Below are 15,522 nucleotides of genomic sequence, written 5' to 3'. Positions count from 1 at the left end.
ATATAAAAGCATGGCAAAAATTGGCTAAATTCTCAGAGGAATATGCATTAACCCACAAGCCTAAGTGGACACCAGGGAAAACCTTTCAAAGGAATACTGCTGATAATCCAAGTAGAGTGGAAAGAAAATCTCGAAGTGAGGTTAGAGGAAGAGAAATGGGTGAAGGAAAAATTTTCGAGTGTTATTTGCCACTATTGTAAGAAGGCAGGGCACATAATAGCAAATTGTCCTGTATTGAAAAGGAAGAAAGAGAAAGGAGTGGTACCAACCGCCTGTGTTCAGATTGAGAAAGTTAGGGATATTTTTAAACCATTCATGACTGAAGGTTTCATTTCAGTTAAAGAAGGATCCAATCAAATGCCAGTTAAAATCCTGTGGGATACTGGAGCAGCCCAATCGCTTGTATTAAGCAACATTTTGAATTTTGGTGAGGAGACCATACTGGAGATGTGAATTCAATTAGAGGCATTGGTGGTGAAGCAGAGCCTATATCTTTGCATAGAATAGTGATGAAATCAGACTTAGTTAATGGCCCAGTTACGATAGGGATAAGATCAAGTCTGCCAGTGGATGGAGCTTCTCTTTTGTTAGGAAATGATTTATCAGAGGGTAAAGTCATACCTGCGGTGAAACTCACAAGTAAGCCATTGGTTTATGATTCCGAAAAGGATTTGGAAATCTACCCTGTGTGTTCCATTACTAGAGCCATGTCTAGAAAAAAAGGTAGAGGTAGAGAAAGTCTGTGATGATCCTGTAGTGGAGGCAAGCATTGAGGACAAACCTAAGGATGCAGCTTTGCTGTTAAGAGAAGAATTAATAGCTAGGCAAAAGCATGATCCTGATTTTGCTGGGATAAGGGATAAGATGTCTAACCAGGAAATTGAAACTGTGCCAGTAGGTTACTTTGTTCAAGATGGAATATTGGTGAGAAAATGGAGACCACAAGTGATACCTGCCAGTGAAAACTGGGCTGTAATAAGGCAAGTTGTAATTCCCAAAACTTATAGGAATGAAATATTAAAGTTGGCTCATAGTACACCTTTAGGAGGTCATCTTGGAGTGAAAAAGATGGTAGAAAAGATAAGGAATCCATTTTATTGGCCAAAATTAAGAAAGGATATTGTGAACTTTTGAAGAACCTGTCACACTTTTCAACTCTTGGGCAAGCCTAATCAAGGACCTTTACAAGGTGTAAGGCACCTTTACAACCCATCCCTGCTTTCGGGGAGCCCTTCTCAAAGGTAATAGTGGATTGTGTTGGCCCATTGCCAAAAACCAAAGCGAGAAATGAATATTTGATAACACTCATCTGCACAGCTTTAAGGTTTCCAGAGGCTATTCCCCTGAGAAACATTAAAGCAAAGACGATTGTGAAGGCTATGCTAAAATTTTTCACACTGTTTGGCCTACCAAGGTAAATTCAATCAGACCAAGGGAGTAATTTTATGTCTGGAATATTTCAACAGGTGGTGTATGAATTGGCAGCCCATCAAATTGTGTCGTCTGCCTATCATTCTGAAAGTCAAGGGGCCTTGGAAAGGTTCCATTTAACTGTGAAAAATATGATGAGGTCTTATTGCATGGAAAATAATAAGGATTGGAATGAAGGAATCCATTTGATATTGTTTGCTGTTAGAGAGGCAACTCAGGAGTCTCTTGGCTTTAGGCCATTTGAGTTGGTGTTTGGTGTTTGGTCATGAAGTCAGGGGTCCATTACTATTGTTGAAGGAACAGTGTATACAATCAAATCTGTTGGATTATTTTTTTCATATTTAAAAACCGATTACATCAGGCTTGAGAGATGGCAAGGAAAAATTTAAAAACTGCTCAGGGAAAAATGAAAATTCGGTATGATCAAAAAGCAAAAATTAGGGACATTAAAACTGGCAACAAAGTATTGGTTTTGTTTCCAATGCAGTCAAACCCTTTGAGAGCTCAGTTTTCAGGACCATATAAAGTGAAATCAAAAATTAACCAGGTCACCTATGTCATTGAGATGGCTGATTGTCGACGAGAGACACAGGTCTGTCACGTGAACATGCTTAAACCTTACTTTGAGAAAATGACTGAGGAGGAGACTAGAATTCCAACCAAGGTGCTAGTTATAGAGGAAAGTAAGGAGGAGATAAGTTTCATGGAAGGTTATGGAGCACAGAAAGTGATAAGTCACAGGCTGAAAAATTCTATTCTTTTGCAAAACCTAGACCCACAAGTTAATGCATTTGACTAAATCAGAAAGGGAAGAAATGAAGACATTACTTATGAAATTTAAGGACATATTCCCAGATGTTCCAAGAAGAAGTATTGTGCTTGTCATGATGTGGAGGTCGGTGATGCTAAGCCTATTAAGCAGCATCCTTACTGAGTTAATCAGGAAAAGAGCAGATTGCTGGATCAAGAGATGGATTATATGCTTAAAAATGACATCATCTGAAAATCAAGTTCAAATTGGAGTTCACTCTGTGTTCTGGTGCCTAAGCCAGATGGCTCAGTTAGGTTTTGTACTGATTATCGAAAGGTAAACATGGTGACAAAGACTGATGTGTTCACTATTCCCAGAATAGATGATTGTATAAAAAATGTGGGGAAAGCTAAATTTCTTACAAAGATTTATCTCTAGAAAGGATACTGGTGTGTTCCTTTGACAGGAAAAGGCAGGGAGATTTCTGCATTTGTTACACCTTCGGGATTGTATGAGTATAATGCTATGCCTTTCAGGATGAAAAATGCACCTGGCACATTTCAGAGAATGATTAATGCAGTAATTCAGGGTTTAGAGCACACAGGAGCCTATATCGATGATTTAGTAATTAGTATGGATAGATGGGGAGAACACATGCTTGAATTAGAGCAGTTATTTCAGAGACTGGTGGAAGCACACCTCACAGTGATTTTGCACAAGAGTAAGTTTGGACATGCCATTGTAATATATCTGGGTTATGTGGTGGGACAAGGACAGGGACAGGTGGCACCGGTTGGAGCGAAAGTATTGGCTATCACTTTGTTCCCTAACTCCGGTAATAAGAAAGCTCTTCAGAGATTTCTAGGTATGATTGGCTACTATTGTAGATTTTGTAAAACTTTGCAGAAATTGCACTCCCATTAACAAAACTACTTGGAAAGAAAGAAAAACTTATCTGGTCAGATCCATGCCAGGAAGCATTTCTGAAATTAAATGCCATCAGCCTATACTTGTGTCACCTAACTTTGAAAAGCCATTCTCTTTAGCCGTGGTCACCAGTGATGAAGCGGTTGGTACTGTACTGTTACAGAAGAAGGATAGTAATGGAGTAGAACATCCTATTTCATACTTCTCCAAAAAGTTTAACGACCATCAACAAAATTATTCAACCATTGAGAAGGAGTTATTAGCACTTGTTTTAGCATTGCAACATTTTGATGTGTATATTTGTACTGCTCAAAAACCATTAATAATATGTACTGATCATAATCCATTAGTTTTTCTGTCTAAAATTAAAAATAAGAACAGACGGTTACAAGAGTATGATTTAATTATTACACACATAAAGGGGACAGATAACGTAATAGCAGATTGTCAAGATGTTAATCTGGGTAGATATGAATCTAATCACATACTGTAAAAAAATTGAGTGTTTATTTTATTTATGTAATACTTCCATTAATTGTTAAAAATTTGTTCTTGTCAACCAATTTTTTTTTTAGCAGGAGAGATTTTACAGAGTTCTGTGTTGTGTATTGGCCTATGTGTTGTGTGGTTTTGTGTTGAAAAGTGACAGTTTGCCTTAGAGAGCCAAAGTGAAGGTGGGCTGCTGGTGGGAGACAGTCTGAGCATGTGCAGAAAATGATCTAAAAAATTTCTGGACTTGGACGATAAACCACCCATGAGGGTGAAGTGGAGAGGAAGAAGGCTCAGAGTATGAGTCATGGTCTGGAGGACAGTTTCGAATGTTGGGATTTCAAAAAGGGATGAATATTCTGAAGGCAGCCAGAAGGATCCGGACAGAGCCATTGTTCCTCTCTCTGCAAGCAACACAAGAGGACAACTTTGAATTTTGTGCTCTCTCTCTCTAACATCTTTTGGCTTCAGTTTACCAAACAAACTGAATTTTGTTTATGATCTTTGCTTCAGTTGAGATCGACGTTTTGTGAGTCTTGTGTGTTTTGAGTTTGTTTTGTGTCTAATTTTTTCTGTGGGCTGGTTGGAAATATAACTTAGACTTTAATTACATATGTTATATTTAGGCTGGGGAATTTATTAGTTTTACACTGTTATAGAGATTTGCATAGTAACCAGTAGGCATTGTTATAAAAGGGGGGATTTTAAATTAAAGTTTGAAGGTGAATTTTTGTTAATAAAGTAATTGATCATCTTTACCCCTGTGTGATATGCCTTCTTTGTGGTTGCTGGTTTGATCTTGTAACAGTAGGAAGTCCTGATTTGGGAGGGAAATAAAGATTGCATATGTTAAAATATGAAGCAAAAAAAGAAATCTGGAGGCACTTAGCAGTTTAAGCAGCATTAGTGGGAGAAAAACAATGGGCAACATTTCGGGTCAGAGTCTTTCATCGAGACCAATTTGGAATGTACTATTCGAGGATTATTTTAATTGGAACTTGTGAGGAAATGCTGGCAGTTCATTCTACTATGCAATTCTCAGTATATTAGAATTTACCAAGCAACCACAGAGAAAACACCATGAATATGAAGTAATTAACTATGAAATATGAAATAATTTTGGAACTAATTGACTTTGTTTTTTATTGTTTAAAAGAGGTTTAAGTGTTTTTGTTATGAATTGTGTTTTTAATTTTTTATTGCTTGATCATTATGTTTCTGAATGTCAAGGGTACTCAGGAACATTTAATGCTGCTTAGCTAGGTCTTGTTCTGACCTCTCTCATATTACAATGCAAAGGGGCTCACCACTGAATATTGAGCTGACAGAGCATTGCAAGTTGAGAGAATTGGTGACATTTACTTGAGGGCCTGAATGAACCTTGTGCAATTCAGAAGACCTGGTTGTGACTTTAGGGTGGATAAGCCAGTTAAAGGATTGTTTATTGGGGTTTTTTCACTTATTTTTGTCAGATGTTCAAAGACCCAGTGAGATCTCGTTAATTATCAGCAGAAGTTGTGTGGTTACTGATGCACACTTAAGTGCAATGCTACAAGTACTGTTGGAATTAAAGTTCCTTTTCCTTCAGACTTTTCCATATTAGACCTTGGATTACCCTCTTCCTTGCTCTGGGAACATGTCCTGTATAACACTTGGCATGAAAATTTTACAAAGAATATTTATTTCACAACAAGATCAATGGAGGCTATTCAACCCATCAAGTCCATCCTAATACCCAACAAGATGGTCAAATTAGGTACATTCCACATGTTCCATTTCCTTGCAGCATCACAAAGTATCCTCTCTCCCATGCTCCCCAATTATGCTCTGAATTTTTTTGCCACTTGCATACACCAGGAAGATGAAGCACAAAAACAGGCCCTCTGCCCACTATTTCCACACCATCTGCCATGCACCCATTTTAACACATCACTCTAAACCATTTAATTTGCCCCACATTCCCATCAATTCTCCCCCACACCACCCCCTAGATTACACCATTCTTCTGCAAATCAATTTTCTGTGCTTTGTTAACTTACCAAACTGCTGGTCCTTGGGATGTGGAAGGAAACTCGCACGATCACAGAAGGTGCAAATTCCACATAAACACCCAAGGTCAGGATTGAACAGAGACTCTGGAGCTGTCAGAAGGCAGTGGGTCTTGCGACAGTATATAGATATGTTTTTGGGAAAGGTTTTTTAGTGTAGGTCACATACAAACACTTTAACACAGATCTTATTTAAAATACTGGAGCCCTGCTCATGCAAGACATGTTGGAGCCAACAGTCTTTGCAAAAGCTTTGGAGAGTGCCCAAGAGTCTTCACTAATGGATTGTTGTTTACAAAAAGGCAACAGACGAAAGAGATTGTTGGAGCCACAGATTGTCTGGAGGGGAACTTGCTGTTCTAAGAGGGTCAAGCAGAGAGAGTAAAATAGGCCTTCAGTCTTAAAACAACCTTCCATCTCTCTGAGAGAGAGAGACAGAGATCAGTTCTACAGTTTTACAGTGAGCAGCAGAAACTGGAACTGGAACAGGAGAAGCTGGCAAGCTTGTGGAAAACCCCATTTGGAAGATGGGTTGTGAGTACTTAGTTCAGCCTGGTCAAAGCCCTTGTGGTTCATGCAAGAGGAGAGGACTGGCTGTCTAATGTTTCACTTAGAAAATAAGAGAAACAAAAAGGGACTCTGTGGTGACCTGAAAGAAAGACGTTATCCTCTGAAGAATCCTGTGGGGCAAGTTTCTTCAGCAAGGCTGATTAAAAAATGGAATCAGTTGTGGGTGTCAACGTACAATGAATCTCTCTCTGAAAACTGACGAGAACCTTCCTGAGTGGTAACCATTTACCTTTCAAGCACCAAAGCCTGGTGAATTTTATAAATGTTAAATTTTGTGCACAGTATAAGAATTGCCTGTAACCAGTGAACTTGGAGGAATGAGAAGTAAGATTGGACTGCGAATCAAAGAACTTTTCTGAACTAATACACACATTACATACATGTGCACTTAGAATTAGAAGGGGTTAAGTTAGGTTAGTTAAGTTAATAGTGATAAGTTAAAGTGTGATTATGTTTTCATGCTTAAAGATAATTAAAAGCAGCTTTTGTTTAAGTAACCATTTGTCTTGGTGAATATCTTTTGCTGGATTTTGGGCTCATAACAGTCCACTGCAGATGATCAAGCCTCCAAGAATGTTTCTAATTTAAAACTGGTGACCTTACAAAATTGTGACTGAATAATTCATTTGTACATCTATCTGTCTTTGTGAATCCATGAAGCAATGTGCAAATTTTTTAAAAAAACCCAGCTTAATAACTGGTCTGGAAATTGAAAGTGTTAAAACTGGTTTTGTAAGTGGGAGGTAATGTCTTTTGAAGATGTGACCAAGAAGGCTGACAAAGGTGTAGCTATGGATGTTGCATAAATGACTTTCAGCCAGGGTTCTGCACGGTAGGCTTTACTGGAAGATTAGATTGCATGAAATCTAAGGAGAGATCACTGAATGGATAGAAAATTAGCTTCATGGAAGAAAACAGAGGGTGATGATGGAAGGTTGTTTTAAGACTTGAAGGCCTATGACCAGTGGTGCATCACAGGGTTCAGTGCTGGGCCCATTGCTGTTTGTCTGGTATTGAAGATAGTGAAGACAGTTGCCAAAGATAGCAGCAGGATCTTGATCGGGTCGGCAGAGGAAGTCCAAATTTAATAGGACCTATAGAGCAAATGGCAGGGGTCTGTGGAGTGTTATAGAGCAGAGGGGTCTAGGAGTACAGGTGCATAGTATCTTGAAAGTGGCATCACGGATAGATAAGGTTTTCAAAAAGGTTTTCAGCGCATTGGCCTTTTCATTAGTCACATTCAGGAGGTTATGCTGCAGTTGAATGAGGATGGTCAGGCCCCCTTTGTGTTCAGCCTTGGCCATCATGCTACTGGAATGACACTGTTTAGCTGGAGAGGGTGCAGAGATTTAGGAGAATGTTGCCAGGATTTAGGGGCCTGAGCTAGAGGAAGAGGATGAGAAGGCAAGGGCTTTATTACTTGGAGATCAGGAGGATGAGGGGGTGAACTCATTGAGGAATACAAAATCATGATGTGATTGGATGAATTGGTAGTCTTCTGTCCAGAGTAGGTAACCAGAAGTGGGGGGAGAGATTTAACAGGTACCTTTTCTTTTTACAGAGGATGGAATTGGCTGCTCTTGGAAAGGTGGTTGAGGCAGGTGAAATTGCAATATTTAAGGTTAAAAAATGGATGGATACATAGAATGGGTTTCGTGGACCAAATATAGGCAGGTGGGAGAGTGCGAGTTGGACATTTTGGTCCGCTTTGGGCAAGTTTGGCCGAAGGACCTGTTCGTTTCCATGCTGTGTGACTGGTTCTGTCGAGGGGCCTCTGACATGCATACCTCTTAACGGTCTGACTTGGAGTGTTTCCTGAATTCTCTGCTTTGACCCAATCCGGGGTTGCCAAATAACCACGCGTGGTTCTCCACGATTGGCACGGAACGGTGGCTCGGAGCCCATCACTGCTCGTGCAATGCCTCGCCTGTCGGGTGGAGTGCGCTCAAGTGTAGCGGACGCCACCCGCTGCCATGGAGACAGAAAGTCTTGGCGAATGAGGAGGGCCTGCCGCCCGGATCACTTGTCAGTCACCCGGTCGGCTTGCTGGGAAGACGGAGAGCGTGAGAACTGTCCGGGGTTCAAGCAAGGTTGCAAAATGCTCCACAGCATCCCGGTAAGAATCATACTGCACTTTCACCACTGCTACTGTATCATAATCGGATGCCCCCTCCTCCATTTTTTTTTAAACGAAAGCATTATTTGACTACAACGTCCGCACTATGGGTTGTCTAAATGCCGGTGGAATGTTCTCAGTTTTTCAAGTAAATCTATATTGAAGATTTCAGGTTGCTATTTTTTACATATTTATTGTGTCTTTTGGTGATCTGGGAGTGAACTGAGCTTGGTGGAAATGCACAAAGGAACAGCGCGGTAAAGGAGCTTAGAATCTGAGCTTTGTGTATTGCACTGAAAGCTCTTTGACAAATTGTATGTAATCAGTAGGCGATTAACCGACGATTGATTGGCTGTGTTGCTAATTTGTTAAACTGGGAAAATTTATGGGTGAAGAAATACAAGCAATTGTTTTAGTTGGCGTGTAAACCTAATTCCATCCCCCCACCTTGTAGTCCTCTCATTCCCACCTATTGTCCGAGTGAAGCACCTACGCCCATGGGTTTCACATTTGTTTCAGAATAAATGTTAAGAGGCAAAAGCCATTATCAAACTTAGGATGCAGGGATCCCAGCAAGTTTTGATGTCACTGCCTTGACCTAATAAATAGAGCGGCGTCATTAAATGTTTCAGGATGATCGAATGCAGCAAGTAACCCAGTTTTCTGTGAGAACTGAGGACATTTGATCCTCTAGCTGGCTGGCGTCTACCTCACCACTATTGTTCCTTTTGTAATCCTGTGTCTAATCGAGATTCTAGTTACAGCAGTGAGACCAGCCTTGCATTGCAAGTAGTGTGACGTGGGATTTGCTGATGTGATTGATAAATGCAATGTGCCTAGCGCACCAAATATAGAGCAGTAATGCATGGTGACAGCACACAGTACAAAGAAAAACAAGAGACTGAAAGAGAAGAGGGTCAGGCAACATCAATGAAGGCAAGAAGCATGTCAACGTCTAATGTCAAGTTCCTACATCAAGATTTGGGATGTCAATTTACAGCCTTGAGCTCCAGGTCATAATACTGAGATTCAACAATAATCCCATGCATCAGAACTAATGACACACCGAGACCCAACATCTCTGCCCTGCATCAGGACTGATGACACCCCGAGACTTAACGTCACTGCCCTGCATCAGGATTGATGACCAGCTACACCAGTCCCCTGCATCAGGAATGGTGACACATTGAGATAGGAAAAGTTTAACATATACCTTTTGCCTCTGCAAATACTGCTTGACCCACTGAGTTCTTTCAGTGTTCTTTTCCAGATTTTGATCCAGATTCCAGCAATGTGGCCCTTTCTGAGTCTGCTCCTACCATTTAATAGTTTGGCTTTTTCCCCACATTTCCCCAGTCTTGGTAAAGGGTTTTGGTCTGAAACGTTGTTCATTTTTTTGCTAACACTGATGCTGAGTTCCACCAGTTTATTATATTTCTCCTCAGATTCCAGCATCTGTAGTTTTCTATGTGTCTCAAGATCATGGCTGATCTAGCTGTGGACTCAGATCCACTTACCCTTCTATTCCCCTACTATTCAAAGATCTACCCATGTCTTAAATGCATCTAATGAGACAGCCTTCCAGAAGCAGTTCCTCCTCATCTCAGAGTTAAATTTACTTTCTTTTTATCAAAATGAACTTTATTCACAATAAATCATTTACAAAAGAAAAACCAGTCTCTTCCCACGCTGATTGTTGTATCTATACATTTCCATCACTGTACATTATTGCATTCATTTCTGATTTCAGATTTATTGTCAGAGTACATGCATCACATACAATCCTGAAATTCCTTTTATTCTGCAGGCAAGGCAGAATTACCACTTATTAGTAATGCAAAAATGAAACTGTATGCAGCGTATACATGTAAACAAAGAACTGTAAACAGATAATAAATGTATACAAACTATGCAATACAGGGAGAAAAAAAATGCACAAGAAAGAGTCCTTAAATGAGTCCCTGATCGATAATGGGGAAGATTTTGCATGTGATATCCTGGGCTGTGTCCACTACCTTTCGGAGGGTTTTGTGCTCAGAGGTATTGGTGTCCCCATACCAAACCGTGATGCAGCCAGACGGCACATTTTCCACCACACATCTATAGAAATTTGCCGGGAGTTCTGGTGTCATACCAAACCTTTGCAAACTCCTGAGAAAGTAGACGTGCTGATGTGCTTTCTTCACAATGCCATTAGTCTGTTCAGTCCAGGAAAGATTCTCCAAGATAAGTGACTCCCAAAACTTAAATGTGTCCACCCTCTCCACCTCTGATCCTCCAATGATCCCTGGATTGTCGACCTCTGGCTTTTCCTTCCTGAAGTCAACATTTCTATTTGCATCATTACCACTACAGTGGCATCTTTTTTTTCCAAAAATATACTTTATTTGCAATGAATTATTTATAAAACAAGAAAACCATTCAAGACTTTTTACATTCATATCTGTACATTCTTATGTATTCTTCATTTTATATACATCATTACCACCACTGTGGCATCTTGTCATTTCTATAAATTATCATTAGCCATATCTTTTCTAGAAAGAAACATTTACAAACAAGTAGAGTTACACTCATAATGTACATTGCTACATTTGTTCTCTCCATACCCTGTTACCACCACTGTGGCAGCTTGTCATTTCTCTCCCCTCTTAGTTGAGGGGCTTCCCCTCAGCCTCAACACTTGATAATGGGAAGTCTTTAGACTATGGTCCTTCCCCACAGCATCCTCGCATTGGCTGCACCCAGTGTCAGTGCATCCCTCAGCCCGTACTCCTGCAGCCTGGAATGCACCAATCCGCAGCATTCCCTCACTGACATCAGTCAGAAAGACCAACAGGTTTCAGGCAGACCACTTTCACTGTTGATGGTCTTCCAGCAGTTCTGGATGTCAGATTCAGAGTGTGTCCCAGGGAACCATGCTGCTGCTGGGGATAACCTGTGAAAGGACCCCCTTCGTCCTTCTCCGCACACTCTTTGCGAATCTGCATTGACCAAAGAGGTGGGCAATAGTCCCCACTCCACCACAGCATTCCTGAGGACAATGTGCATGGAGGGTGATATTCCAGTTGTACAAGAAGGATCTCACTGGGAGGGCTCTTCTCACCGCCAGCCAGGCCAAGTCCTGATGCTTGATGGTGAGCCCTGGTGATGAGGCATTTCACCAGATGACCTGGATGATCTACTCCGAGAACCATCCCTTCTGGTCCATCAAGTCCTCTTCTCTTAGTTTCTGCAGAATGTTTCATGATGACCTTGTGGTCAAAGGTGTTGTCCTGGAAAAACATTTCCACAAAGGATAGGTGGTGTGGCAAAATCCAGCTGACTGGGACATTGTGTGGTACTGGGGCCAGACCTATCCTTCGCAACACCTCAGCACATAGCGGCACTTGGTGGCCTTGTACTTAGGTTCCATACAGCCAGACACTAAAGTGGCCATCAGAATGAAACCCACGTTGGCTATGCCCTTTCCCCCTATTTCTGGCAACTTGTCATGATGCTCCTTAGTACCCGAACTATTTTGGACCCCCAATGAATTGGAAAACTTCTCTGATAACTGCCAGGGTGAAGTTGCTTGGGATGAGTCACACTTGCACCAAGTACAGCAGTACCAAGGACACCTCGCACCTGATGACCATGTTCTTCCCCGTTATTGAGAGGGAGCACCACACCTACAGTCCCAATTTTTGGTGAATCTTTACAATCTGTTCTGACCCATTCTTGTTGCATGCCTCAGCCCCTCCAAACCAGATCCCTCTGTGGCATCTACTTCTTTGAATCTTGAGGCTATGCCCCTGATGTTGGTCTTCATACATCAGCACACTTCATCTTTGGAAACTACACAGTTAAGTCGGTGGAACCTGATGTGTTTAAAAGTAATTGATTGGGAGAGCCGTTGCCTTTGTAGGTTGGGAATGTGGAATCTGGTACAGGGAAATTGTAACCAAAAATGAAGAGGGAATCTCTATTCCTTTTCTTTTGGCTCCTCCATGTAAATTTTAATATCCCATTGGACTAATCCTAATCATTGTTTATTGGTGAGAGTCCCCTGGCACCCCTCTGTCATGTTTGAAACTCAGCTTCCGCAGCAGCCTTCTCTTCACGTGAGCCACAACAGTCATGGGTATTCTATGGCACAAAGCAAATGATAGCCTATGGCTATTCAGCTCAGGATCAATTACAGAGTTTGGATATTGGATCGTTCCTATCAAATAGAGGATGTTAATAATCATTAGATCCACGGACTGCTGAATCTCGTTAATTGTCAATTTGGCTTCAATTCTCTTTTGGTTGTTGGCATCTTTTAAATGAATGAAATTAAATGTTTGAATGGAACATGTGGCAATTCCAACGATCATTCAATCCCTCCAAACTGATTGTAGTACTATCCTACTTTAGTTGCCACCTTGAGTTTGATCTTATAACTTTCTGACTTCAGGGTTGTCCATCTGAGAATTTTCTGCTGTTAGAAACTTGGAGTGTTTTCTTTACATCCTCATGGAGCTGTCATTTGATCTTCGGAAAGCTGACAAAAGTGAACTCCTCTTACATTGTGCTGCTTCATGTTTTGTAGTTCTCACAAAGGATTGTTGACCACCATTATGTTTATTTATTGTTGAATACTAAATTACAATGTGCAAATGCAATGAAAATTTCACTGTAGCTATACAGGTACATGGAAAACCTTTACCACTGTTGTTCTTAATATCCACAGATGCTGCCTGACCTGTTAAATGTTTGCATTCTTTTCTGTTTTATTGCTGTTCTGTGGTCCCAGGATTAACGTTGTGTTCAGTTCAAAGTGAAGCTTCAATAATGAATAAAGACAAGATTTAAAATTTGATACCCTGTGTCCTATTTAAAAAATACAGTTGAAGATCATTTGACTTCACTGCTGAACTGTTACAACTGTTACCAGAAACAGCAAGCTTTTTGATTAATTCCAAAAATAGATATTTTAATTTAATGTTTTGTAAATAATTGCATCTTCTGCATTTATTGCCCTGTCCTAATTACACTTAAACTTGGAGTTGACTGTCATCTTGAACCATTGCAGCTTGGAATGTAAATTTACTTCCAGCAAAGATGAGGTATTGAGATTTAACTTGGCAGTTAAAGTTCCTATTTATTGTCAGACTAAATAAATGACATCACATGCAACCCTGAGATTCTTTTTCCTGTGGGCCAGGCAGAATTTCTACTTATTGGGAATACAAAAAACTGTACTCGAGAAGGTATATATATATTTTTAAAAAGAAAGAAATGTAAACAAACTGTGCAATAGAAAAAAAAAATACAAGAATAAATAATGTGCAAAGTCAGAGTCCTTAAATGAGTCACTAGGCCCTTTAACACTGGAACCTTGTCCTAGTAATTAACAGCCAATATACTGGTATAGGGTCCATTGTGAAAGATCGGTAATCGGCATGCAGGCAGCAAATCATGCTGGGGATGGACCACTTGGGTAGGTTGTAAGTTGAATCATCCCTGGGGGTGGGGGGGTGGGGGGGTGGGGGGGTGGGGGGGGGTGTCATCTGACGTCTGCATGCTGATGAGCCCAGTGTGAAAGTAACATGGACAATTCAGGGACAAAGGAGTGACACGATGATGTTTTGGCACGAGTGCAGGAACGTGAGGGAAACGAAAGATTAAAAAGGTAAAAACTTTGCCAGCCTATGTGAACATTTATATATTTCTAAAGGACGGTGAGAAAGTTACAGTGGGGGGAGGGAAGAGTGAGAGAGAGAGTGCACGTGCACTATGGCAGACCTGCTCTTCCAGAATTCTGTGCGGCAGAGAAATGGCTCCACGTGTGCTCCAAGCATGAAGCCCTTTCTCTGCTGCACAGAATTCTTGGAGGGCAGGTCTGCCACTGCTCTTTCCCACCTTCTGTATAAATTGTATGGCTATGTGTTTAAGACCACTTTCCCACGGTCTTTTATACATTTATAAAGGTTTACATAGGTCGGCACAACAACACGGGCTGAAGGGCTCATATTGTGTTGTACATAATACTTAATTATGTTATAATTAGGCATGATTAATTTTGTTTAAATACAAGAACATAATACATTGATCAAGATTTAGAGCAGGTCCACCATCACTTGATGCATCACTCAGACATCACAGGTGGAGGATAGACTCCCCTATCCCCGAGGATGTCTTGTGATAAGTGTGAAAGGATGCAGAGAATCGGTTAAGAGTGGTCCAGTGTGAATGGCAAAAACAGCTTCCTTAACCAGTTCACTGAACAGCCAATCTACTGGTTAGTCAGTGTGAAAAGGCCTAGATGACCGAGTTTGTTGTTTAGGTAGTCTGTTGGTGGAGGAGTAGCAATTGTTCCTAAACCTGGTGGTCAAATATTGTGGCATCTGTACCTCATTCTTGATGGCAGCAGCAAGAACAGAGCATGTCCTGGTGCTGTGAATACTTGATGATTGCTGCTGCTCTCCAATGGCACATTCCTTGTAGACATTCTCAATAATGGGATGGGTTTTACCTGTTATGTATTAGGTTGTATCCATTGGCTTCAAAGATATTGGTGCCCCATACCAGGCTGTGATGCAGCTGGTCAGTACACTTACCACTACACAACTGTAGAAGTTTGCCAAGCTTTGTGATGTCATACCAAACTTCTGCAAACTCTTGAGAAAGTAGAGGCACTGATGTGCTTTCTTCATGATGGCATTAATATGATGAGTCCAAGATGGTGACTCCCAGGAATTTAATTTTTTTCACCCCCTCCACCTCTGATTTCTCCCAATGATTACTGGATCGTATACCTCTGGTTTTCTCTTCCTAAAGTTCACAATTAGCTCTGTTTTGGTGACATTGAGTGTGAGGATATTATTTGCACACTGTACAGCCAAGTTTTCATTCTCTCTCCTCTATGCTTATGCATCACCCCTTTATATACAATCCACTATTGTGGTATTGTCAAAAAAATTGTATATCGTGCTGTTGTCCTACCAAGCCACACAGTCATAGGTGTAAAGTGAGTAGAGCAGGTGGCTAATTATGCAGCCCTGTGGTGCTGTTGTAACTGATGGTGATTGTGGAGATGTCCAAATGTTCCAGGGCTTTGTATGGAGCCAGTGAGATGGTATCTGCTGTAGACTTGTGGTAAGCCAATTGAAATGAAACTATGTCATTATTCAGACAAGAGCAATACACTTCAACATCATCTTCTC

At 40.8% G+C, this 15,522-nt stretch overlaps 1 protein-coding gene across 5 annotated transcripts in view; it reads left to right on the top strand.

Moving 5' to 3' along the window:
• elovl2 (ELOVL fatty acid elongase 2) overlaps positions 1-15,522 on the top strand; it is a 137,431-nt gene that overhangs the window by 29,515 nt on the left and 92,394 nt on the right. The window contains exon 1 of one of the 5 annotated variants that reach the window (XM_069913366.1): positions 8,165-8,332. The exons of 2 other annotated variants lie outside the window; for them this stretch is intronic. In XM_069913366.1, the coding sequence (XP_069769467.1) occupies positions 8,213-8,332 (120 nt within the window). In that variant the 5' untranslated portion in view covers positions 8,165-8,212. Of the gene's footprint in view, positions 1-8,164; positions 8,333-8,445; positions 8,505-15,522 lie in introns of those variants that run through there. 2 more of the 5 variants (XM_069913367.1, XM_069913370.1) reach the window with 2 other exon arrangements.

Source organism: Narcine bancroftii, chromosome 1, assembly GCF_036971445.1.
Source record: "Narcine bancroftii isolate sNarBan1 chromosome 1, sNarBan1.hap1, whole genome shotgun sequence".
Lineage (NCBI taxonomy): Eukaryota > Metazoa > Chordata > Chondrichthyes > Torpediniformes > Narcinidae > Narcine > Narcine bancroftii.
Note: the sequence above shows the minus strand (reverse complement) of the source record. Positions and strands in the feature narration are given on the sequence as shown.